Genomic DNA, 24,215 nt, shown 5'->3' on the forward strand with positions numbered 1-24,215 from the left:
TTGTGGAAGAATATTGACACTCACAGTCATATAAGCTCAGAAGGAACCTGTGGCCAAACACAATTGTAGTTTCGGATGAAGTAAATTCGGATCCACTTTGTCCCATAACGATATTCTGTTTTGAGAGGCAAACTTGAAAATTGTATTCGAAATGATAGGCTCTTCCATGTAGTCATACAAATCCTCAACCGCTTGAGCAAAGTTATCCAGAGTCAGAATTAACTCTTTTCTGACGAGTACTTCTACGAGATCATTCATTTCATGTTCGTGAGCTTTCTTAATGAGAGGTACGATCAAATGTTGAGGCACTTGTTCTACAAATCCATAACAATATTGAACAATATATTCCATCTCGTCTCCATATTTTTCTTCAAGATCGAGAGACCAATTTCCAGAAAATAGACCTTCAAAAAAGCTGTTTTTTGAACTCAGCATGGTCTTGTGGCATTTGACAACTTTTCCACTCATCAACTTCATTTCAAAATCAGTCTTCTTTCCACCATGATAGAGATCAAAAAATAGAGTGTTTGAGACCAAGCAAGGTGTTTCGTAAATATTCTGAGGTTTCATTTCTCTTCGCTTGATGACAGACATGGCATATTGCTGCATTCGTGGATCTTTTTCCACATACAAATCATATCCTTCATCTTTCCAAGCATTGGTTCCAATATAGTCAAGGCAATATTCTTTGATTTTTCTTAAAGTACATGTAGAAGTGTTGGAATTCTCAAATTCGTGACGAGATTTAAAGTATTTGTGTTCTCGTTCCAATAATGTTTGAATCAAATCAAGTGTATCCAAAATATTTTCAAATTTCACAACTGAAACGACTGCTCTTACGGCTTGTACTTTCCAATTCGTACATTCACCATTTACCACTTGATTTACAATAAAAACAACTTGGATACACAATTTGAGTGTTTCGAGAAGTGTGAGAGAACTCTTCGACTGGTCTGTCACATTCATGATGGAGAGTAAATCACTTGGACCTCCATAAATAAATGAATTAATCATATGTTGTACAATTTGTTCTTCAGAGTGATCAAGTGAGAGTATCAATTCCTTATTTTTCAAAACTTTCTTATAGAAGGAAGGAGCCATCAGCTTAATGAGAGGTTTAAATACAATAATATTTGAATTTTCAAATAATGTGTCACGATCATACTTGTTGACCAGTGACACGTGCTGTAAATGTTGATAACTATAAAACTTGGCATAAATAAATGATCGTTGAGATGTATCATTCAATGCATCACTGGATGAACTCTTAATAGAAAAAGAAAGTAAATTCAAATCAATACAATGCTCTTTCATGGCAATGTTTGTTGCCCTATGATCAATCCTTATATTCGGGTGAGAAAGTAATAATTGAATAATTTCTAAATGATTATGTTTACAAGCAATATAGAGAGGAGAATACTAAATTAAGGAATGTGTGAAAAGAGATGTGAGAACAATGAAAAAGTATTTGGTAACTTTACGTACAACCTGTAACGGAGCGAGTGTCAATCTTGAATCAACCATGTTTTTACGAATGAATACATACGATCTTGGGAGATGTTGTTATGAATATTCACATATATACTAAAAATACCTACAAGCTGAAAATCCAAAGGCGAGCTCAATAACCATTTTGAAAATGATTTAAATCGTGACTTACTCCCTATTGGGGTGTGAAATATTATAATTATTCAATTTCTAATTTAAATTTCAATTACATACATCCTTTTTTAATTTTCATCAATAGTTAAAAATTATTACAAAATAATATTATTATTATTTAAAAAACATACATCCTTGTAAAAATTGTTCATTGAATTCAATACATTCCGAAATAAATATCAAAACATGATCCTTTCAACCGTTCAATTCCTAATGAATAAACCTACAGATCCCTTGTTGACATCTATTCCTTTCACTTGCAATAATAATTTTAACACTTGCACTTGTTCCCTGTCACATGCCTTGTAGAGTAACGTTTCATAGCCAGTTGCTTGTGTACAGTCATTGATAAAAGAAGATAGTTCATTCATGAATGGTTGAAGGTGTTCCACTTGACCATTCTTGACGTGATCGATTGCTCGTTTCAATGGGAGGGCCATTGTTCTATTTTTTTTAAAGTTATTTTGAGAATTCCCATCTTTGTGCTGGTTCATTCAAAATTTGTAGTTTCATAACATGCCATGATCAAGCACCAAGAAGAAGTCAAAGATGTTCAAAGTCCATCGATTGAGTGGAATTTTAAATTAATAAATTACAAAAAAAATGTCCAAAAACAATCAATCACACGATAAGAAACGTAAATTTGATGATCATTCAGATAAACAACAAAAAGCACCATCAATTCTATCGAATGATACTAAACACAATCCTAAAGAAAAGGAGGATGTAATTGAACGATCGGAGCGTAATGAACAATTTACAAAAAAACAGAAAAACAATGAATTGTTGGTGAGTCAGCCATCATCAAGTAGTAGTAGCACAGCAGCTAGCGGAAATTATAATACAACGTCGTTGAAGGGAGACGAAGAATCAAATTTTAAACAATTACCTCGTGAAAAATTAACTATGGACGATTATTACAAGAAACATCAAGAATTTAAGTTGTGGCTGTTGAATCACAAAAAAAAGAGAGTGGAAGATGATTTGCAAAATACAGAAGAAATTATGAAATATTTTAAAAAGTTTATTAAGGTAATTTTAATAATATGAAGGAATGTTTGTGATCTGCAATTTAATCGTTTTGATATTCTAGAAATGGAATAGGGGGGAATTGAGTAGCAAATACTATGCTCCTTCTGGTGTACATAGTAGTGATCTTTCTCATCAGCAAAGAACCACATACAAATGGAATTTCAAAAATTTGTCAGCCGAAGATGAAATGAAACTAGAGCTCACTAGAGACAAGGTGGATACCAATACTTTTGAAAAGTCGTGGGACACTGCCTCTGCAAGCAAATCCTTGTTCAAAAGTGACGAAAGTAATGAAGACAACAAGCCGAAAAGAGGAACAGACAAAAAGAAGGAGTAGATAAATTTACTGTTGACAGTTTTCTACAATCTCTTCAGTGTTGAACACAAAAGAAAGTAATGGAGAAGCTCCATTCGTTTCAGTACCTTTTTTCATGTTCTCTGTTGGTATAGAGATAGCTGGAGCAGTTAAACTACGTTGTCTTGCTTGATTTTTAGTTGGCGTATTGCTACCAGAGGGTGTTACTTTCTTTTTCTTGATCCATTCTTTAATCTTGGATAAAAATGGTTTAACCAACCAAGTTCTTAAAGTACTTTGCTTTGCGTTACATGTGCCAACTAAATAATCGATCGAAAACCACTGAATTTTTAAAATCTCTTTTCTGGTTCTCGTCACAAAATTGGTAGATTCAGGAATGCCTGAAACAATAAATAGTTTTGTATAGGGATTTGAGTGCTTGTACTGATCTTTGTGCTTTGGTAAACTATTTTCATAGTTTTGTTCTAACTCGATATAGTCAGACTCGCAAATTTTGTCACGGAGGTCGTATCCGCATTCTTCATATACTTCTCGAGCTGCACAGTGAGATTCTCGTTCAAACTGATTGATCTTTCCTTTAGGAAAAGACCAGGACTTGGTATTATATCCTTGAACAAGCAAAACCTTGTCCATAGCTTCGTTCAGTAAGACGCAACCGTATACTGGAACTGATGTTTTGTAATCCAAGAATTTCTGTACAAGTGTATCAACGTTCAAATCTATAGAGTTGTCAGCATTTGGGAATACGTCACGAGTAAAACGTTGTAGATCAATTAGTAGGTGAGGATGTCTGGCTAACATTTTTTCACAAAATTCAACAAATTTAAACTTCGGCAGCGACTGTTGTCTGAAGAAGTCACTATAAAACCAAAATGCTTCTTCGAGTTGAAAAAATAATCTCTCAAAACCTGAAGTTCCATAGTCATGCATATAAGGACAGTTAATAATAAATCTCATGCATAGTTCATCCAATACTTCGTCAAGTGTCTCTTGCTCTTTGGAAATGCTAGGATGTAAACATGAGCTTGGTGCGCTTGTACTAAGTTGAGTGTTTTTAAGCTGTTGTTGGAGTTTTTTCTGACGAGGTGAGGTGATCTTTTGATCTTTTGGAGATGAGGTGGGTGGTGTGCTTGACAAAGTGGGTGTGACTGGACTCTGTTTGTTGTCTTCTTCAATTTTTGAATTTCTTCTAAGATATGAGTCCAGCAGTTCCTTTTCGTCAGTCATGGTTGGTAGTGGCTTACTACGTTTCGACGATTCGTTAGTGAGGGGTGTGGCCTTTTGGGTTGATTGCTGAAATGATTTGGCCCTTGATCTAGAATCTACAGGTTGTGGGTTACTATCCCCACTGTAGGTATTTGACTTTTCATGCTTGATGTTCTTGTTAGTAGTAGAGGTAGTGGTTGATCGATGGTTCTTTTCCGTGTTGACTCCGGTTGTTGTATGATGATCGGAATTCATTTGTTGTTCGTGACTTGCGACTTTGTGATGACCTTTCAAACTGCTCGTGTTTGGAAGTGAAGATGGGTGAATTGATGATGAAGATTCTTGTGATGATTCCTTTTTCATCTTGTGAATATTAATAGGTTTAGAAGATGGTCTTGGTGGTTTAGTTGTTGGGCACACTGTTGAATCTTCCTTCTTGGTCGGTTCGATCGGATCTTCATCTAGTGCCCAATTTATCTCACCATAATATGCTTGCAATATCTTACGATTTTCCTTCTTCTTGGGAACCGTTGAATCGTCCTTCTTCTCCTTCTTCTTCTTGGACGATGTTGAATCCTCTTTCTCCTCCTCCTTCTTGGTCGGTTCGACCATCTCTAGAGCCCAATTTATTTCACCATAATATGCTTGCAATATCTTACGACTCTCCTTCTTCTTGCTTGGTGTGATCGGATCAACGGCCAGATGAGCATTTGACTGTGTATCGTAGCCTTTGTGATTCGTTGTTTTCATTTTTTTTAATTCGGAAACTTTGCTTTTCGATTTGCAGAGTTCATACAGAAACATGCGCATAAAACATTCCTAATGATCCTATTCAAAAATTTTCAAAAGAAAAGCAAGGTCGGTACAAGTTAGTGTTTATTCATTCAGAATTTGATACTTTCGTTGAGAGTATTTCCAAAATTTCACACTTGATTCATTTTGATACTTGGTACAAGGTGCAGCCGAAAGCGTCCAATATCGTCTCTCATTGTTATCATCCTCTCCATTTTCACCCGTATTGGCTAATCGTGTAATTCGATTCGAACATGGTGTAATGGTTCTTTCATGAGGTTGTCTCAAATCCCTTAATAAAACTCCTAAAAAGTATTGTGAATGTTTCTTTAACACAGTGGCAGAGATCCATACTTGCCAAAGTCTCTGGAAAACTCTTCGTGGAATTCCACTTCCCCATATGGCGTGGTATTGTTCCAATACTAATTGATCAGTGTCTTGCATTCGACATTGAATGGTTTTGGTAGATTCTTTGATTTGTCGTTGTTGGTTTTCAAACTCTTGTTCTTCGTGTTTGGAAAAGAGCTTTTCAGAGAAGAGAGATCCTGAAATGTATCGACAGTGATGATACCGACCATGAGCATACGCAGACACAGTATAGTAAGGATTTTGAGGTGAATCCTCTAACGTGAGAGTATATAAGGATCGATGATAATTGTAAAAATCAGGTAATGGTTGGATATCATCTTCCAAAGTAATGACATATGGATATTGGTATTTGACAAAGGCCAAATACAGACCATACATGGCATGTGTTAATAATTTGACAGATTTCTTGAACAACATTCCAACATCAAACAAGTTGGGTTCATAACTGTTGAGGAGAGTTTTCAAATTGGTATGAAAGGCATGAAAGTAAATTCTCATTTTCACACATTGTACTTTCGTTAATTCTTGAAGGACATCAAAAAAACCATTACCGTCGATGGTAACAATGAGAATGGATTCGTTAATGTTGTGAACGTGACAAATGGCCTGCAGTACTTGATGTAATGGTTGTGTTCTTTGAAATACTCGAAGCCAAATGGGTAAGTGATGTTCATTCTTCATGTTCCGTTCGTCATATTTGTCTGCATTCATGACAAAATTGAGTTCATTCATGGAATTCTTCCATGCATCCAGATCTTCATTCAGAGGAGATTGAAAACTCATGAATTGGAAAATTATTTTGTGTTGTTCAAAATACGTTCGAAATTCTGTTTCCTTTACCTGATTCGATGGAACAGAGTTCTTACTCTCACTCATTGTTTCATATTCTTTTGAGGGTATATTTGGAGTGGACAAGGAAGTTGAAGATGGGAGGAAAGAATAGGAAGAAGAACCACTGTCCTGTTCGTGTGGAGACTGCACTGTTCTGAAATTCGATGCGTTATTGACATTGACATTCACCGTCGAAGGATAAAACTTTGGCCATGCAGTTTCCATCTCTAGATATCGTTGTCCAAGTACTGGTGGATGATCGGAATAATTAATAAAGAGATATAACATTTCTGCTTGTTCCATCCTGACACATTCTTCGATCTGAACATGACTTAATGGTTTTGGAGGTGCTACTGGAAATGGTTGAGTGGAGGGAGATTGGTGTTGAGGTATTTCTTGATAGAGAGGTAATGGAGGTGGTTGATAGGATTGTGCGTTGGATGACTCTTGTTTGGGTTGCTCAATATTATTATGTTGTTTTGTTAAAAAGAACATGTTACGATTGGTGAGGAAGATCATGGCACTGAGAAGACACATGACTTCGAATAGAACCAATATACAGATGCATGTTAGGGAGAGAAGGGACAAATTTGAATGATTGTGTTGAAAATGCTTTCGGACTCTTCTCAAAAGTCCTTGGTGTGTCTCTTCCTCAGTGGTGTCATCCAAGTGAAGAGCTTGTTTCATTGAGTGGTTATTGGATTCGATGTTATTCATTGGCAAGTGGTTTGAATCACTCCAGAAGCTTGGTTGAAAGGAAGAGAAGCACTCTTAGGTTTGTTTCTTGATTTTTAAACTTGTTGTTTCAGAAAAAGAGTTCGTAATGAGAACAAGTTGTTGATGCCACACAGTTTTTCCGTTTCAAAAAATATTTGGTTACCAATCAGTTTCCGCTTCCCACTCTTTCTTCACAATTCAACAGGCTAAACTTTCTCAACCTCTCTACATCCTCTTTAATGAATCTCTTGAACAGTCCTCTTGAAAGAAAGAAATAAAAAACAACGCAGAACGTGATGGTTTCATCAAAAGACATTCTATTCCTTCAAGAAAAGAATGCATTTCATAAACATCAAGCAATCGTAACAGTGAAATCATGAAAGACTAGTAATATTTCTGAAAGTTAAAAGAATATGAGACATTTGGATTAGCAAAAGCAGTTTCGACTTTGGTTTGAGAGAGAATGTCTTACACCATTCAAGAAACAGCCAAACCGAGAGTTTGGACGATGTTGAGAATAGTTAATTAATGCGTTGAAATACTCAGCCAACATTCCGTTCCGCATTGTGTTAAAATCCAACCGTGTTTCGCCTGCGCCCAACTTGGTATTCAAATTTCAACCCGTTCAGAAATGAACAACAAAAACATGGAAAAAATAAACTGTGCATTTTATTCTTTGAATCTTCAGTTGAGAAAAAGTTGGAGAGTTCGGACAAGGTCCATTGACGTCTGGCAGTTCGGTCGCATGAACACTAGGCCCTTTGAAAGAAAACATCCCATAGAAACTGGTTCCAAAACATTAATGAAATTGGAACGATTATTACCCTCTTTGGAAACACCACAGATAATGATGGTACCTATTTTCAAAGAAACATGAACACTGAACTACATTATATCTTGAGTTCGAATGATTAGTTTGAATGAATATAGCTTTTTGGATGAGAATTTAGTGATTCAAAATGTTGCAACTCAGAAAAATGCTTTACAAAGACGTTGCGACTATCACTTACCAAAGTCGCTCATAATTTGACGGCCATGCACTGCGATACAACAAAGGTATCGAAGGTTATTCATCCATTCCTTACAGGATCCTACATTTCATTGACTGCCATTGGGTCAATCTATCATTAAAGTAAGGAAAACAAATATGCTGACTATGTGGATAAGAAGCATGTGTGTCCTTTCACGAAAAGTCAATGCTTTACAATGCCAGGTGTGAAAGGCATTAACACTTCAAGTCCAAACCACACTTCAAATCTGAGAGAAGTTGTTATTGATTTATTTTCATGATGAAGAGGGTCTTCAATCGCTTCAAACGAATTCGACTCTCTCTCCACAACAAGGTGGCACTTCAAATTTGGAATCTGACGAAGAAGGAATGGATGAAGTATTGTCCAATGATGACGAAGACTACGAAGACATTTGAATGGATGGAGGAACTATTCGTCTCCCAGTGTTCACTTTGACATTAAATGTTGTCTGCGTATGGTTTTAATAATCATTTTTTATCTTAAGTTGCCACTGGCGCAAAGTTTAATAAACATCAAATTTTTTATCTTAAGTGCCAGTGTATTGTATTAAAGGTCACAATTTTCTCCAATCTATTGCCATTTCCATTTCAAAAAACTAAGATAGGTGTTTCAAATGTCAGAAGGAAGGATTAGTGTTGTTTTGCCAGAATGACTTTAGTGCAGCGTACGGGTCAGTGCCATTCCTTATCTGATAAACAATGGTCTTGAAATTAAGTTCATCGAACTGCCGCCAAAAATTTCTTGCTTCTCTTGCTTTGTCAAATTCATTTCTAGAAACGGAATGAAATTTTTTGCTAGAAGCCCAATAACAAAATGTCTTCAATAACGATTCACAATCATATTTTGTTTTGTAAGATTTGAAACCATGAGGATGAACAATACATTCTAAATATTCATCTGCGCAAAATGAAACTGTTCCGGCAAACTGTGTCATTTCGTCAGCTTTACATGCAAAGCCCCAATCAATAAATATTAATTTTCCATCATTTCCATTCTTCATAATGTTATCAGGTCTAATATCTCTGTGGCAAATTCCCCTTGAATGAACCTTTTGCAATAAGTCTATTAAGTCCAAACATTCTTGTTTGGTTGGGGTATCTGTATCTTCTATGCAATTAAATTTTTCCATTTGTAAAACTCCTTCACATAGTTTTTCTACTTGAGGGACATCAATATTATAGCTTTTGAGAGTATTCAACGTTTGATATTCGTTCTCAAACAAATTAGTATAAACGGGCGTTTTACATATTTTAGCAACCCTTCCATCAGGTACTTCAAAAACCAAAGAAGTGTAGCCATCCGAAAGGAAGGATGGAGGGCCCTTTCAAACCTGCAGCCGCAGCAAACAGCCGAAAAGGACGGCTGCCAGCTCCTGCTGACTTCCCAAACTTTGTGGAAATCCAGAATCCTCCAGAATCCGGATGTTTATGGATTTTGGCGGTTGTTTTTGGCTTCAAAACGAATAAAATTTTTAACAATAAAAATGCAAAACAACAACAATTCCGAACAGCTTTGGCATGTTATCCTTGACCGAAATGAATTCAAATGTGGAGCTAAACAACCACATCAACATACATCCACGAAACGAATTCTGATCTTCATCTTCTCTATGACTATCTTACCGATATAAAATTCACACCATCAGACATCAATTCAGTAATTCGTATTTTTGAAGAAGCATTGCTTGTTCTAAAGTCTTTTATTTGATGATGAAGCGATCATGTCATTGTGTTATGGACCTCACTCTCCGCTGAACTGTTTATAGGTGTGAAAAGGTTTAATATATCATCATTAACCTGGCTATGGGTAATCCAGTTCTTGAGTTCCATTTCATCGACAACCGTAATGTGGTGTTGGTTTTTTTTTGAATTATAAATACTAGCATATGAGTGAGTTGATAGGTTGGATGTAGATTTGTGAGTTAATTGTAATTGTTTAGTTTTTTCTTGTTCACGTTTTGTTTTTTCTACCTCCTGCTTTGTTTTTTCTTTTTCTGTTTCTATTTCGCGTTTTGTTTTTTCTTCCTCCTGTTTTGTTTTTTCTTTCTCCAGCAATAGTTGATATTTCATTTTCTTTAGTTTGTGTGAGGTAGAATTCTCATTCTTTTTTCGTTTTTTTGGGGATGAAGATGATGCTGAAGGTGATGTTGGTGATAATGCTGACGATGATGATTCTGGTGAAGATGATGATTCCGGTGAAGGCGATGATAGCGGTTCGGACATTGTTGAGTATTTGTAAATTTTTTTTTCAAGGTATTTTTAGCTGCTTGATGTGTGTGGCCTGGCTGTTATGGGAAGGCATTGATTTCATTCAACAATTTTTAAAACCTTGAATACACATTGATTTCATCATAAAACGAAACATTCTCTGGAAATGAAATCAAAAAACGACAAGGCTGCGAAGCAAAACAATTTTTACTCAATCATGATCGATCAAAAAGCAAATCATACAAGATCGGGCAACAATCTTTAGCATGCTCCAATGTGCTCGCTCATAGGACCAACAGGTATTTCACTTTCTTCATGACCACATATTCAACATGGCAATGCTTGGCAAAATCATCACTCGACTCGGAAAAGTTGAAAGGCACTTTGAAAGCCACTCCTTGAACCCTGTCGTCATTCAACAGTGCACGAGTGATTTGTTTCACACTGGCTAATCTGAAGTGTGTTCGAGGAGGAGGAACATTCAGATGGATTAGTACTTTGGGAAGTCGCGCTAGTGCCACCCACATTGGTATGAGAGTTGGATGTTGTTGCAGGATCTATGGTTGTTGTAGGCTTTAGAAAATACAAATCTTCAATGACTGAATGTTGACAAAAATCTTCATTACCCCAAGGAATATCAAAAAAGATAAAAGTTTTGCTGAGAGGGAGCTGAGAGGAGTCCACAGAGGTTGCTGATCTTCCAATACTCTCTGATTGGATACTTTTGGCATGGTGGGATGAATTTTTTGTTATGGAATTTTTCCATTCATTCCACCATGTTAAAAAATTATCTATCACAACACAATATGCTTATGCGATAGTAACGGGTTTTTTCGCTGGCCTGAGCCAAGTTTCGCTGGAGGGGTGGACTAGAATTAGTCCAGCGAAAATCTGGCCACACGAAAATAGCTGGTTGAAAAGTGACGAACCTGGGTGTTTAGATTCCATTAAACACAAGAAAAAATGGGCAAGCTTGGCCTTGTTGACTTTAATCAAACCACACACATCCACTGCAAAGAGTGTTCTTCTACTTTTCAAACAAGACCTTCTAAATGTCCAACTCCTAATTGTAAATCAAGGTTATTCGGAGATTGTCCACTTTGTCTTAAATCAGTATCACTCACCAACATCTCAAAGCATAAATGTCGGTTCGAAAGCAGGATTTTGATTTCCAATACTTCTAACATTGATATTCAAAATATCAGTTCGGAACATGTCACTTTTATTGCAGAACAAAATGGAATAGGGACTCCATTTGCAAAATTAGAGAAACCTATTTCAGATATGACCTCTAATGACGCCAATGAAACCGCTCAACAAGTTTTAGACCAATTTTTCAAAGTAGGAGGAAATGTCTCTCATTTATTAACTCACTCCCAAATGCGATCATATTTCAGAGATTTACGATCAACAAATTATCAAAGAGGAGTCCGAGCTGGTGTTAAAGGAATAGTTGCGAAATTAAAAAAAAAAATTAAGGACCGAAATTCACAATTAGAAGGCACTAATTTATCCTCAAATCAAATTAAGATGCTTCAACGAGTATTGTTTGAGGAAAATAATGAAGATATTGAATCAAGAAAAAAAATCGATCGCACAATGAAAAAGTTAAACTCCAAACTTGAACCAATTTCAGACAAGGTTATTTTGAATCTTCTTGCTTTCTATATGAACACTTTAAACAAATCTACAAATGACATTCATAAGGCCATTTCAGATGCATCAAATTTTTATGATATAAGTGGAGGGAACATGTTATTTTATACTGAGCGAAAAGAAATTATTGAAAAACATCTCGTGAATTTTGAATCAATTTGGGGGCGAATTGGAGAAGCGTTATTGAAGCAATTTAATATCACGATATCAAAAGGATCTATTGCTTACAACGTCAGAGCGTTATTTCACAAATACGGGTTTAATTCAATAACGCCAACAAGGATGAGAGGGAAAAAACATTCATGTAACGGAATAAGAGCAAACTTGGCTTTCGATGTCACAAATATGAGAAAGGAAAATTTACAACAAATCCCTACCCCAAAAACAATCGTCGAAGATAATGGGAAAATATTAGGAGCAGAATTAGATATTCTTGAGCATTTTAAATATATTTTAATAAGCTGCCTTGATCATGATTGTTTTACGGGTGAAACTTTAGAAAAAGCGAAAAAAGAACCTGTTGACTGTTGTGCCGCTTGGTGGGGAGACTCAACTGGAAACATGGGGCACAATAATTCAATGTTTTGTGGAAGCATTGGATTGCTGCATGGATTGAGCGCTACTTTTAAACAAGATCGTAAAATCCAACAATTTGTAAATCAACAACATATTTCTATGATGGGATATTTCAAAGATTCCAGTAAGCACTTTACTAAGGTACTCCAAAAAGTGGGAGAGAGCTTTTTTAAACTTGGAACAAACACCATTCAAGCTGAATATAAGGGGGAAAAGTATCTATTTAATGTCAGGATTACAAAAATCAAAGGAGATGCTCCGTTCTTACAAAAAGTTCTGAATAACAAGCAAGGAGGGAATCAAGCATGCTTTCTTTGTGATGATTATAAGGAACTATGGAGAACATCCCAATAATTCATGCTCTCACTGAAAAGCAAGAAATCGTAATACTGAAATCGGATGAATGTTTGGAGTTTAAAATGGTGACCAAATCTCCCTCTGAAAATTTGGATTACATGTATCTCAGTGAATTACGCAACGATGTCTATTCCACAATCACGCTCCAACAGTTAAAAAATTTAGGCACCAATGAAATTAATATTGTGCACCATTCAAAATCCAATGTCGATCCTAGATTCAAGGTGCTAAAGTAAAATCTCAAAAAGTTAGCAGGTCGAATGCTTACTACTATTCTAGCAAAAATTAACATTGAGGCATGGAAGTCTATCAGATCAAAGAAAACACCATCAAATAAGACGAAAATAGAGAAAATCGTTAAGGTTGTCACAGACGACCGAACAGCACTGGAGTGTCTTCAACAACATTACCCAGAATTGCTTGAAAGTGATGAGAGACAACAGATATCAAAAAGTTCCAAGAAACAAAGCCGAACGGATGATGTCAATACTTGTGGAAGGAAAAAGGCAAAGCAATCAACCAATCTTCCTTTTCTCGGAAACTCTCAAAATGTAAGCGTTGCAATGCAATCTCCTCCTGTCATACCAATTACTATTCCCTCTGTGATAAATATGATCACAACAAGTCAACCACAACGAGCTCCGAGTTACAGCAACTATTTGCATTACAGGCAACCAAGTGTTTCACAAAATGCAACTCAGGATCAACCCTCGCAATTTAACTCTTCTTCACCCTGTGGAAATTCATCCGAAATTTTAATGGAAGGCGCTGTTGATCAAGTTTTTCAATCATCGGAACACACAATTGGCACAATCGGAAGGTCATCCCAACCGGTGATGGATTTTCTTCAATCAATGCAATCAAATGTGATATTTAATTCTCAACGTTTAACACATCCATATAATACTCACACCCAAACACAACATCAAAACGGAGTGGTGAGAAACGACGACGCTGCACCAAAACGGAGTGGTAAGAAAGCAAACCAACAGCTGTTCGCTCAGTTGGCGATAAACAATACAATCAGATAATTTTTTTTTAAAAACCATAATCAAAATACGTGTCCACTATGAAAGAGAAAGAGGTGGTCGAGCAAACAACTGTTTTTTGGTTGTGGACGCACCTTCGCTACACAGTGACAGGTGACACTAATCAAAAGACGGTGTTTTCCAGGGTAATCGAGTGAAGCAGAAATTGGGAAGGAAACCACTACGTTACGCTAGCATAAGCCTACTGTGAAGAGACAGCTCGATTCTTTTCATTGAAATCGTTGACAAAGAGTTCAACATTATGTTTTCCACATTCGTAGCGTTTAGCATCTAATTCTATCATAGTCATTCGGGTTTGATTTAAAACTTGAGAAGGATATAATTTCCAAAGAGCTCTCAGAAATCCAATGGTGTTTCCTCCAAGTCCTCCTGTACCGTCAATGATGTGGAGTGGATATGAAGCATGGGAAGAATTGTCATTGCTCTTTCTAGGGTGCGTGGACAAGTGATCATTATAATTTTTCGAGAAGGATGGTTGCAATTTCAAATGCATCCTATCTCATCGTGTTGCAAATTAATTCGGATATTTGAGGAGATTGTTGTGGATTACGTGTGGTGATCAAATTAAAGATGCGAGAGGAGCTAATGAGGTCGCTACTTGCTGTATACAAAAGATCAGATCTTTGTAGAAACTTTAAACTATTCCTCCAAATCAACTTGTTAATTTAGCCACCCTCTTTCCATCTCAGCGAAAAGAACTGAATGGTTCTGAACAATACGGTTTCTACTAGTCTAGCAAGGTATTTGGATTGAGTCGACCACCATTTGAAACTGAATACCACGACCAATCACGAGTAGAGATCATAAGATATCGAAATCCTTGCGGGCTGAAGGACGTGGAGAAACAATTACACTTAAAACTGTACAAAGGTGAAGCAGATTGCTTACACTTTGAAGACAATCATCTCCAAATAATCGGAACTAGTTGAATAATTGTGTCTAAGGCTCGCATATAAATAAACTTCTTGGAACATGAATACCAGTTACTCTGAGCCGTATTGAGAACCAGTGAGAGGAGGGCTAATCGGGAGGTAGTAATATCCCTCAAGCTTACGACAAAATAATGTCAATTATTGGTTGGGATCAGCTTCAATATAAAGACACAACAGCTGATTGAGTTGTTTCTCACATCGTCCGAAACTGCAATGATTGTTCTAATGAACTGTGGAGTGAATTGTGACAGCTGAACCTATAGTCGCAAATTTGTTTACCATATGATAATACTAGCAGGACGAGACTGAGAGGAAATACTGAGGGATATCCATCTTCAAGGCTAATCAACCAGTCTTCGACACTTCGTAGGGGTGGAATATATATAACCTTAAAATTCGATCAATTGTCTCCTGAGTAGGATTGCTCAAATCGCCTACTGTTTGAGTAATTTCGAAGGAGAATCGAAGTTAAACCTATTCAACACCTTCGCTATTTCCTCCAAATCCAAAATGTCCATCATAATTCATTTTCGTACCAAATCAACATTTCAGATTTTGTAAACTTGTCGGATCTTTAGCATTCTTTACATCTGTTTGACAGATCAAAGAGTTGAAATTGTAATTAGATGATCAAATATTCCATCATCTGTCCTTAAAGAACTGAGTGCTGTAATGCCTCATCTGAACTCGATGTTGGGGTTGTAAAGGTATATCTGTGTTGCGTTGTAGACTGGGAAGAGAAAATCGCAACTTCTAACTAATATGAGACCTGTTTCACAGTTATGATTGAATTTGCTGACTAGGACGTTAGAGCTAACATGCATTCCATAAACATTGACGAGAAGTATTTGGGTTGACGATGATTGGGGCTGGTGTGTCTAAACCGAGAGAGCTTCCAATATTCTCTTGTTCAATTTTCTGGAGAGTTTTGAGATCCTTATTGGCATATCTGTAGATCATCATTGATGTGTTTCAATCTTACATTCATCATTGACGAGTTGTACATCTTAACGGTGTAGGAATGGTGTAATACCAGAGTTGACTACGTCAAGAAATCCAGTCTCTATTAAACTTGCCTTCGAAATGGTAACTTAAATTTTCTCGATTTTCTGTTGGACTCTCGATTTAACCGGTTGGGATTCACATTGTTGTAAAACGAATACGAGAGATGTATTATAGAGTTCTACGGTTTGAGCAAAATGAGGCTGCATTTTTCTAATACAAATGGTCCACCTAGGAAACATTAAGGAAATCCATAATTATAGTCACAATGAGAGAAAGCTAACGTCAACACATCAACCATGCAAGTGTAAATGTAAACCAACATTCCAAATTAAATTTGTCCTAGAATATACTTGGGAGAGAGACTGGCCTTGGAACGAGACTTAATAGGAGGAAGCGAAATTCGAACATCTTTCTTAAAAAGTTTCAAGTAGTGAGCAACGTGTCTAATATGAGAGAAAAACTTATATTCCACCATTCGAAAATCCAGGATGAATCGAAATGATGGTCTCGATAAACCCGCATTTGTAACGACCATATAGAATGCTCCAGTTGTTACTTTCTACAACTGACTTCTAAAAAATTCATAGAAATCCAGTACTTGATTTTCCAACTGAAAAATGCATCAATAGTTTTCATCACCTTTGTTTTGAGTTAGTTGTGTGAAAAATAATGAGTGATGAATAGGGACACTACTAGGCTGTGCTACGATTTTTTGATATTTGAATTGGTCGAATCGTGAGTCTTAGTGATAACAATTACAAGATTGGGTTGGTGGCTATCATCTGGGTGGCTATCAGTAGAGTATGACAAGAAGTCCTCGTTTGACATTTAAGGCATCAGTGGCAATTGCAAGAGGAAAATTATTGTTCAAGGTTGTGTCAAGGACTCATAGTACTATGATGACGCCAAGCTCCTCATTATCAAAAGCATTAATGATTAATTAGTATTCCCAATTAAGTTCGTCAAGTGATAATTGTTGTCACAACGAAACAAACAAACTATGATGAAATCTTGTCTCATCCATACAGTCCTTTTTTAAACTAGATGCCAAAGAATATTGTTCAATCACTTCAAAATCACTACAACAACTTGTGTCGTGATGAAGGATTACATGTTGACCAATGTTGTGGATTACTTGTACACTCTTGTTGCAACTTGATATTGTCCACTGCTCTTCTTATCGTTTTGATATTGTTTCACTCTGAGGAAAAAACTGGAATGGTGTTGACATATCGTTAGAAATCCAATCTAATGTAGTTCTTTCCACAAAATTTACGTCTCAAGATCCAGCAAACTAGTTCAATCGTTCAACACTTTCTTCATAATATCTGAATAGGATAACGATATTTCTGTGAAGAGATTAGATAATATCATGGCTTGGTCAGTTCATGTTGAGAATGCTATAACGTTCGTTCAACCATTCCGAATTAATATTAAAATAAATAAATAAACAGGCAAGTGCTGAGAACGAATGAAGTTGATACTCCAATGGAAGAGCTATTCATCTCGTTGCTAAGATTACGTTAATGCTGTAGGTACTATAGCTAATGGAGTTCGATGCTAAAGTGTGGAAAACAAACTGAAAGTAATCAAATTCGAATGATGCGAGAACAGTTGTCGTTGGCTCGGGAGAAAAAAAGAGTTCCGTGGTGAATAATTGATGAATGGAGTTGTTAGACAACAAGAACAAAGGCTCATCTGTTGTGACTGCTACAACCACCGTTACGTCTTCCAACACAACACAACCTCATACAACATTGACCGCCACAAGAACCTCTTTGACCACTCTGTTTGACACATCATCAAGAAGCCAAAGTTATTCCATGTCATCAAAGTAGTCATCCTCTTTCTCGTAAGTTGTCGTTTCTCATGATCTTCTCCATCAACCATTTATTTTTTATCAATTTACAACCTTTCATCACCAGTGTCATTAAAGCAAGGCTTGCATTTATTTTGCCGCCTGAATTTATTACATTCCTAGAAGAACAACATTGTTCTTACCGCTTAATTACTACAATATGAAGAGAGTCATTAAAAGCCTTAAATACGTGGAGTGTGTTATAGGCAAGAATATCATCAAATAAAAAATCAACACATCCAATGTATTTCAATTGCGTGGCTTGCAAATTCCAACACACCCAACAACAAATCTCTTCCAAGTCAGCCCTAACATTGACTCATATTGTGACCCATATCCACGCTACGATGTGTGAATTTGTCTCTTTGAATCATGTTTCTCGTTTTTCAAATGAATGCATGTTTTGGTAGGTATGATGGTTGTAAAAATTAAAGCTGAGACTATTTTGGACTCTCGCCGAATTATGTACCGCCATGGTTTGAAAATTCGTTACTCTTGAATTAGGGACAAGTTTTTGCCAAACGTTGCACAATACAAGGCTCAATTGAAAAACAAATATCAACTCAAGGAAAATCCTTATCTCAATGAATTATTGGGGAAGTGTTCTCATGAAGATCAAGATGTCTTGAATGAAGTGAAGAAGTACATTACCCCTGAACTCGCTTATGCCTTTCTTGGAGAGAAGGAATTCTTTTCCAAATTTTGGATTCAATCTTCAGACAAGATCAGACAACTTGTCCAAAAATTTGTATTAAGATACATTTCCAATAACCATATACCAAACTTGACCTCTCTCCAATATGCTGAACAATTCGGGTTGGCCAAGGAATTGATTAATTTTTGTCAATTACATGGTTTGGCATGTATGAAATTTCCACAATTAATCACGTGCTCAGAATCAGACTTGGATTTTGACAAGCTGAAGAGGGTTATTGCTTTTTTTGACATCGATAACCAATTCATTACACAATTCCACTCTCTGTGTTTTTCCTTAATTTATGGTCGAGAATGTTCACTGAATGGCTCTCTTAAAATGTGGATTCGAAGATGTGAAATGTCTCACCTCGAGGAAATGTCTCTTGTTAGAATCTATGAAGAGTTTGGTAATGATAATCCCTTTTTCATTCCTTCTCAAATTGTGAATGACAAGAAGGAATTGGTGGCCAAATGGGTGCCAGTAACTCTGAATAAGGAATTGAGAACAAAAAATCTGGTCAAATTGTCGGCAGGATGGAGGGGGAATTAGACGGGCCATCACCGAAAATATTTTCTCCCAATCGTCGTCCAAACCAACTCTCAACTCTTCACAGCAGTCCAAAACTTGGTCCAATCTTTGACATCATCGACCTTCACCTGAGTTTCAAATCCAAAAATTAATCACATTTCGAAAATTAATCAAATTGATATGAACAGTTCTTCGACTTGTGTGAGGTAATGAAATGCCGTGCAGCATGTTTACTATCGCCACGAGTGTTAGTGGCCATGTTGTTGTTGGTGTATGCTTTTCATTTTTTTAAAATAAAAATTTTTTTATTAGCAATCAGCCGCTTCAGCGAGTCCAGCCCGCCCAAGATATCCTCATTTCCAAAAAGCTCTGGAAATTACTATCCAGATGCAATCAAATTATTAGCTGTGTGCTAGGATGGGCGATTTCTTCCACCCCTCGCAGGATGTGACGACATTGGTGATGGATACTTTTCTGACTGCACCAAAATTGCTGCACAAGAGAGGGTCCTTGAAACATGGAAGAAGGATGAAATACGAATGAACTTGCCTAATGGTAGTGTCAAGAGATATTTGAACACGCTGGAGAAGCTATTTCCAAATGATTTGGAACAAGTGAAGGAAACAATAAAAAACACTTACCTCACATTTGTTCCTTCTTTGACTTCTATCAATGAATTACGACGTACTTCCATTCCAATCAATTTTCCTCTCTCACCAGCAGTAGTGGATGCTCTTCAAATTATATCCTCCTTTCTCAACACTTCAAACATTCAAGATACCGTGTTAAGAAAAGTATTCATGATCATTGGTGCCTTGTTAGGGGATGGATGGAAAGACAATTGTGCACTCACACTCCATTACACGGAATCACAATTGAGAGATGAAATTATATTGTTCATGGAAAGTATTGCAAAAAAGAAGGATTGTCAATGGTACTCTGTCAAGTATTCTAAAAAACTGGAGAATGGAGAATGGGAATATCGAAAGATGAATTATGGAGGTGGAAAGGTTCAATATTCTGAAGAGGAAAAAGAAAAGCTCATTAATCAGTGGATTCAAGAAGGATTTGCACCTGCTTGTTTTGATATTCACTTTCCCCATACATTATTCAACAATTTGATGAAAGAATTGGGATTCTATGTGCATGATCAAACGAAAGGAAAGTTAATCAAAACCATTCCATCCTTTGTGTACGAATTGCCCATGAAATATGCATCTCCCTTGTTGAATGGTGCAATATATTCTGATGGTCATATGAGTCCAAGTCACCAGAGAAGAATGTCCTTTACACAAGTAGATCAAATCATCATGAATGCTGTCATGTTTTTGGGAATGATTTGTGGTTATCATGTCTCTGGAGTTCCCAAATGGTATGAGGATGAGGAGGTCATTTACAACGAGTCCTATTTTACAGGATATGCAATTTTAGGATTTGGTGCCCCAGAATTGGAAAAGAAACAGTATCCACAGGGGAAAACACCACCTCAAAGTGTGAGAGCAAGAGTGGAACTAATTGCAGAGGTTGAGGAACCACAGGAATTGTATCATTTCACATTTTTAAAAGATCAAGTGGATACCATTCACACTGCCAATGGTAGGTGGTTCTAATTGTTTCATGATCAAGTGGAATGTTCTTTACATTGTGTGTACTTATATGACCCCACACTTGAATGAAAACATGTGTGTACTCGTGTACTCATATCCCCAATTGGACTGTAAAAAACTTGAAAGGCCTCGTCTTGGTTCTTGGTCAGAATTTTTACCAGTCACTGAATGTTGGTGATCATCATGTTTTGAGTTATTCTTCATGTGAAAATGATTATTTGCAAGTATTACCAGAGTCCATTCAAAAAGTAATTCACGCTGTGGATTATTTGAAAGGAAGAGCAGAGACGACTGAATCGCCAAAGATTGTCATTACAACACCGTCATCGAAAAAGAGTGGTGGTGGTGACGATTCTCCACAGAAACTTCCAGACAATATTCAACCAAACATTGAGAAGAAGGTGGCTCTCTCTTTCTCCTCTTCCAGCAAGAAGAAGAAGAAGAAGACATTGATTACCGACAGTGATGAAGATGTGATTGTGACTACTGCGTCATCTTCATCCAATCCAAGCAAGAGAGGAAACACTGTGGTGAGATTGGAACAGGATAAAAAGAAGAAGAAGACTTTGATTACGGATAGTGATGACGATGTGATTGTGACTACTGCGTCATCTTCTTCTTCTAATAAGGAGAGTCGTTTTGGAAAGAATACAAGTTCTTCTGTGGCACAATCTTCCTCCAGCAAGAAGAACAAGAATGTGACTCCATTGACCTCTTCAAGTAAGCGTGATCGTGCTGTCAAGCAAGATACTGGTTTGTCTTCCTCTTCGAGCAAGATCGCCAATTCTTCTGAAAAGAGTCTATCTTCCTCCAACAAGAATGTTCATTCTTCGTATCTACCCTCAAGAAATCCGATCTTGAAAGGAAATCATGAAAAGTCCAATCCAAGCAAGAGGGGTAACACTGTGGTGAGATTGGAACAGGATAAAAAGAAGAGAAGGAAGACTTTGATTACGGACAGTGATGATGATGAGCAGTAATAAATTTTCTTGTCTGTTGTCTTGTTACGGTCTAGATGTCTAGAATGAATATTTTTTTGTACACTTTTGGCCGTCTAGAATATTTTTTTGAAATGTGTGAAAATAAAGGATCAAATTTCAAAGAATAATGATTTTAATGAAGGGAATGAATGCAAAATGATCAGAATTACAACTTGTCTGCAAATTCTTCTAAGTTTGGAACCTCATCCTTCAAGCCTTTACGCTTACGAGTTTCCACTACCAACTCTCTAATCTTGGAAGTCTTGTCCCATGGGTCACCACCAACGACTTGCCAATGGTGGAACACACATTGTGGGAAGGCCTTACCACCAGTTTCAGATCTCAACAAGGTGGTAAAGTTGAATGATTCAAGGACAGGTAAGAAGGCCTTGACATTGTACAATGGAGTACCTGGTCTTTGGATGGCTTGATCAATGGTACCTCTTCTCTTGTTCATGACCGAGTAAACAGAACCCAAGACGGAGTCTGGGCATTGAATTTCAACCAAGAAAATAGGTTCCAAAATCTTTGGTGCAGCATTGCATTGAGCAGCTTGGCAACCTCTACGAGCAGTGTGGAGAATTTGACCAGCACCTCTGTGGATAGCGTCAGTGTGGAGGGTAACGTCGGTCAAGTTGTACTTGATACCTCTGCATGGCTCAGAACACAAAGCACCTTCCTTGGCAGCAATTTGGAATCCCGAGTTGACCGAGTCCTTAATTTCGTTCAAGTATTGGACAGCCTTAGTACAATCGACCATCAAGTTAGGACCATTTTGATCTGGACCAAAAGACCAAATCTTTCTGGCTTGATCTTGATCCCATCCATAGGTATCTTGCAAAATCTTGGATCTCTTCTTGACGTCGTCTTGTGGAGAAATCTTTCCTTGTTCAATATCTTCTTGCAATTCTTCTGGCAATGGTTCAGCATGCATGTACAAACGATTGTGCTTGTTTGGAGACTTGGTCAAGGTATCAAAGGCTCCTTTTTCAGTGACAGTTTCTCTGAAAGCAACGACTGGGTCGGAAATCTTCAATTCAATACCACCACAATAGTCATCTCTCAAATCCTTCAAGCAAATTTCCAAGTGCAATTCACCAGCACCTGCAATAATCTTTTCACCTGATTCTTCATTGATGGTACATTGGACAAGTGGGTCAGACTTGGCCAATCTCTTCATACCTTCAATGACCTTTGGCAAATCAGATTGGTTCTTTGGTTCGACGGCAACTCTGACGACTGGTGAGACAGAGTACTTCATATCCTTGAATGGACAAGCATCTCCACAGTCAGCATCAGTAATGGTACCAGTCTTGACGAGGAATTGATCGACACCGACCAAACCAGCAACGTTACCGCAAGGAATGTCATCCACAGATTCAGTATAACGACCCATCATGACGACAGTTCTTTGAATGGTCTTGTCTTCGAACAAGTCTGTGCTCTTTCCATGTTCAAAGTTTGGACCCATAAGTCTAGCCTTTTGACCAGTTCTAATCTTACCAGAAAAGACACGTCCAAAAGCAAAGAATCTACCCTTATCAGAGGATGGGACCATCTTGGAAACGTACATCATCAATGGACCGTTAGGATCGCAATTCTTGACAGATTGGCAATACTTGTCATCCAATGGACCATTGTACAAGTGTTCATATCTGTAAGCTTGAGCAACCTTTGGTGATGGCAAGTGAGTGACAATCATTTCTAACAAGGCATCAGCAGCTGGCAACCACTTTTGCATGACAATCTTCATCAACTTCTTATCCTTTTGTTGTTTATCATCACTAGACAAGGTAATACCCAAAGCTGGCAAGACCTTTTCCAAAGCTGGCTTATCATCATTCATACAGGCGTGGAAGACCTTGTAGATTGGATCCAAAACGAATTGGCAGAAACCTCTTTGCAATTTACCACCTTGGGAATCCTTGACCCACTTCTTACCAGCAACATCATAAAAGTTATCACCCCAGAATTTCTTCATCAACTTTTCCTCAGCAACACCAAACTTCTTCGAGTACATCTTGGCAAACTTCTTCAAAGTGAAACCCCAACAGTGCAAACCAGAACCGAAAGCAACGGTTCCCTTTTCTGGATAAACTTGTGGATCACCAAAACCACCATCGTTATAAGTAGAAATGACAACGTTCACAGACTCAATAGCCTTATTAAAGTTAGCATAAGCATCCTCAGGTTGTAATTGGAGTTCGAGCATGGCTCTGTCCAACTTGTTCATCATCAAAACTGGTCTAATACGTTCTTGCAAAGCTTGTCTCAACACAGTTTCAGTTTGCACACAGACACCTTCAACAGAGTCGACAACGACCAAAGCACCGTCAGTAACACGCAAAGCAGCAGTGACTTCAGATGAAAAGTCAACGTGACCTGGACAATCGATCAAGTTAATCAAATATTCAGTACTATCACCAGACTCAAGTTGCTTCTTATAGTAGAGGGAGATAGAAGTAGACTTGATGGTAATACATCTTTCTTGTTCGTCCTCACGAGTGTCCATGAAACGTTGTTGACCAGCACTGGCAGCAGCAATAATACCAGCTTCAGCGACGAGAGAATCGGTCAAAGTGGATTTACCGTGGTCGACGTGAGCAATCACAGACATGTTACGAATCTGTGGTTGCTTGTCCATGATGTTACGGATTTCATCAATACTGAATTTCACCATTTTCGCAGCTTAAAGTGTGTGTTCAAAATTGTAAGTGTTGGTGGATGGTGTTTTTTTTTCAACGAAGAAAAACGAGCTTTTTGGTCGCAGGCGAACACTCAACAAACTTGATGAGCAAGCTAGTGAT

At 37.3% G+C, this 24,215-nt stretch overlaps 11 protein-coding genes across 11 annotated transcripts; 5 read left to right on the forward strand and 6 right to left on the reverse strand.

The window, feature by feature from the left end:
* Window positions 1-36: 36 nt before the first annotated feature.
* Window positions 37-2,102, reverse strand: C9374_005517 (uncharacterized protein; the record flags this gene model as incomplete). Its single annotated transcript, XM_044695276.1, has 4 exons — window positions 37-1,419; window positions 1,486-1,549; window positions 1,661-1,698; window positions 1,890-2,102. The coding sequence occupies 4 exons, from the start codon at window positions 2,100-2,102 to the stop codon at window positions 37-39; spliced, it is 1,698 nt and encodes a 565-aa protein (XP_044547994.1).
* Window positions 2,103-2,265: 163 nt separating this feature from the next.
* C9374_005518 (uncharacterized protein) lies at window positions 2,266-3,031 on the forward strand (the record flags this gene model as incomplete). Its single annotated transcript, XM_044695277.1, has 2 exons — window positions 2,266-2,694; window positions 2,756-3,031. The coding sequence occupies 2 exons, from the start codon at window positions 2,266-2,268 to the stop codon at window positions 3,029-3,031; spliced, it is 705 nt and encodes a 234-aa protein (XP_044547995.1).
* Window positions 3,032-3,037: 6 nt separating this feature from the next.
* Window positions 3,038-4,966, reverse strand: C9374_005519 (uncharacterized protein; the record flags this gene model as incomplete). Its single annotated transcript, XM_044695278.1, has 1 exon — window positions 3,038-4,966. One exon carries the CDS (start codon window positions 4,964-4,966, stop codon window positions 3,038-3,040), a length of 1,929 nt encoding a protein of 642 aa, XP_044547996.1.
* A 126-nt stretch (window positions 4,967-5,092) lies between these two features.
* C9374_005520 (uncharacterized protein) lies at window positions 5,093-6,895 on the reverse strand (the record flags this gene model as incomplete). The annotated part of the gene is made up of 1 exon (XM_044695280.1): window positions 5,093-6,895. The coding sequence occupies one exon, from the start codon at window positions 6,893-6,895 to the stop codon at window positions 5,093-5,095; it is 1,803 nt and encodes a 600-aa protein (XP_044547997.1).
* A 1,677-nt stretch (window positions 6,896-8,572) lies between these two features.
* On the reverse strand, window positions 8,573-10,178 carry C9374_005521 (uncharacterized protein; the record flags this gene model as incomplete). The annotated part of the gene is made up of 2 exons (XM_044695281.1): window positions 8,573-9,277; window positions 9,753-10,178. The coding sequence occupies 2 exons, from the start codon at window positions 10,176-10,178 to the stop codon at window positions 8,573-8,575; spliced, it is 1,131 nt and encodes a 376-aa protein (XP_044547998.1).
* A 948-nt stretch (window positions 10,179-11,126) lies between these two features.
* On the forward strand, window positions 11,127-12,749 carry C9374_005522 (uncharacterized protein; the record flags this gene model as incomplete). Its single annotated transcript, XM_044695282.1, has 1 exon — window positions 11,127-12,749. One exon carries the CDS (start codon window positions 11,127-11,129, stop codon window positions 12,747-12,749), a length of 1,623 nt encoding a protein of 540 aa, XP_044547999.1.
* Window positions 12,750-13,012: 263 nt separating this feature from the next.
* Window positions 13,013-13,783, forward strand: C9374_005523 (uncharacterized protein; the record flags this gene model as incomplete). Its single annotated transcript, XM_044695283.1, has 1 exon — window positions 13,013-13,783. One exon carries the CDS (start codon window positions 13,013-13,015, stop codon window positions 13,781-13,783), a length of 771 nt encoding a protein of 256 aa, XP_044548000.1.
* A 199-nt stretch (window positions 13,784-13,982) lies between these two features.
* On the reverse strand, window positions 13,983-14,294 carry C9374_005524 (uncharacterized protein; the record flags this gene model as incomplete). Its single annotated transcript, XM_044695284.1, has 1 exon — window positions 13,983-14,294. One exon carries the CDS (start codon window positions 14,292-14,294, stop codon window positions 13,983-13,985), a length of 312 nt encoding a protein of 103 aa, XP_044548001.1.
* Window positions 14,295-17,838: 3,544 nt separating this feature from the next.
* On the forward strand, window positions 17,839-18,842 carry C9374_005525 (uncharacterized protein; the record flags this gene model as incomplete). The annotated part of the gene is made up of 2 exons (XM_044695285.1): window positions 17,839-18,002; window positions 18,101-18,842. 2 exons carry the CDS (start codon window positions 17,839-17,841, stop codon window positions 18,840-18,842), a joined length of 906 nt encoding a protein of 301 aa, XP_044548002.1.
* Window positions 18,843-19,360: 518 nt separating this feature from the next.
* On the forward strand, window positions 19,361-21,408 carry C9374_005526 (uncharacterized protein; the record flags this gene model as incomplete). The annotated part of the gene is made up of 2 exons (XM_044695286.1): window positions 19,361-20,417; window positions 20,555-21,408. 2 exons carry the CDS (start codon window positions 19,361-19,363, stop codon window positions 21,406-21,408), a joined length of 1,911 nt encoding a protein of 636 aa, XP_044548003.1.
* A 166-nt stretch (window positions 21,409-21,574) lies between these two features.
* C9374_005527 (uncharacterized protein) lies at window positions 21,575-24,088 on the reverse strand (the record flags this gene model as incomplete). Its single annotated transcript, XM_044695287.1, has 1 exon — window positions 21,575-24,088. The coding sequence occupies one exon, from the start codon at window positions 24,086-24,088 to the stop codon at window positions 21,575-21,577; it is 2,514 nt and encodes an 837-aa protein (XP_044548004.1).
* Between the last annotated feature and the right edge of the window lie 127 nt (window positions 24,089-24,215).

This window comes from Naegleria lovaniensis, assembly GCF_003324165.1.
Source record: "Naegleria lovaniensis strain ATCC 30569 chromosome Unknown tig024, whole genome shotgun sequence".
Classification (NCBI taxonomy): Eukaryota; Heterolobosea; class Eutetramitea; order Acrasida; family Naegleriidae; genus Naegleria; species Naegleria lovaniensis.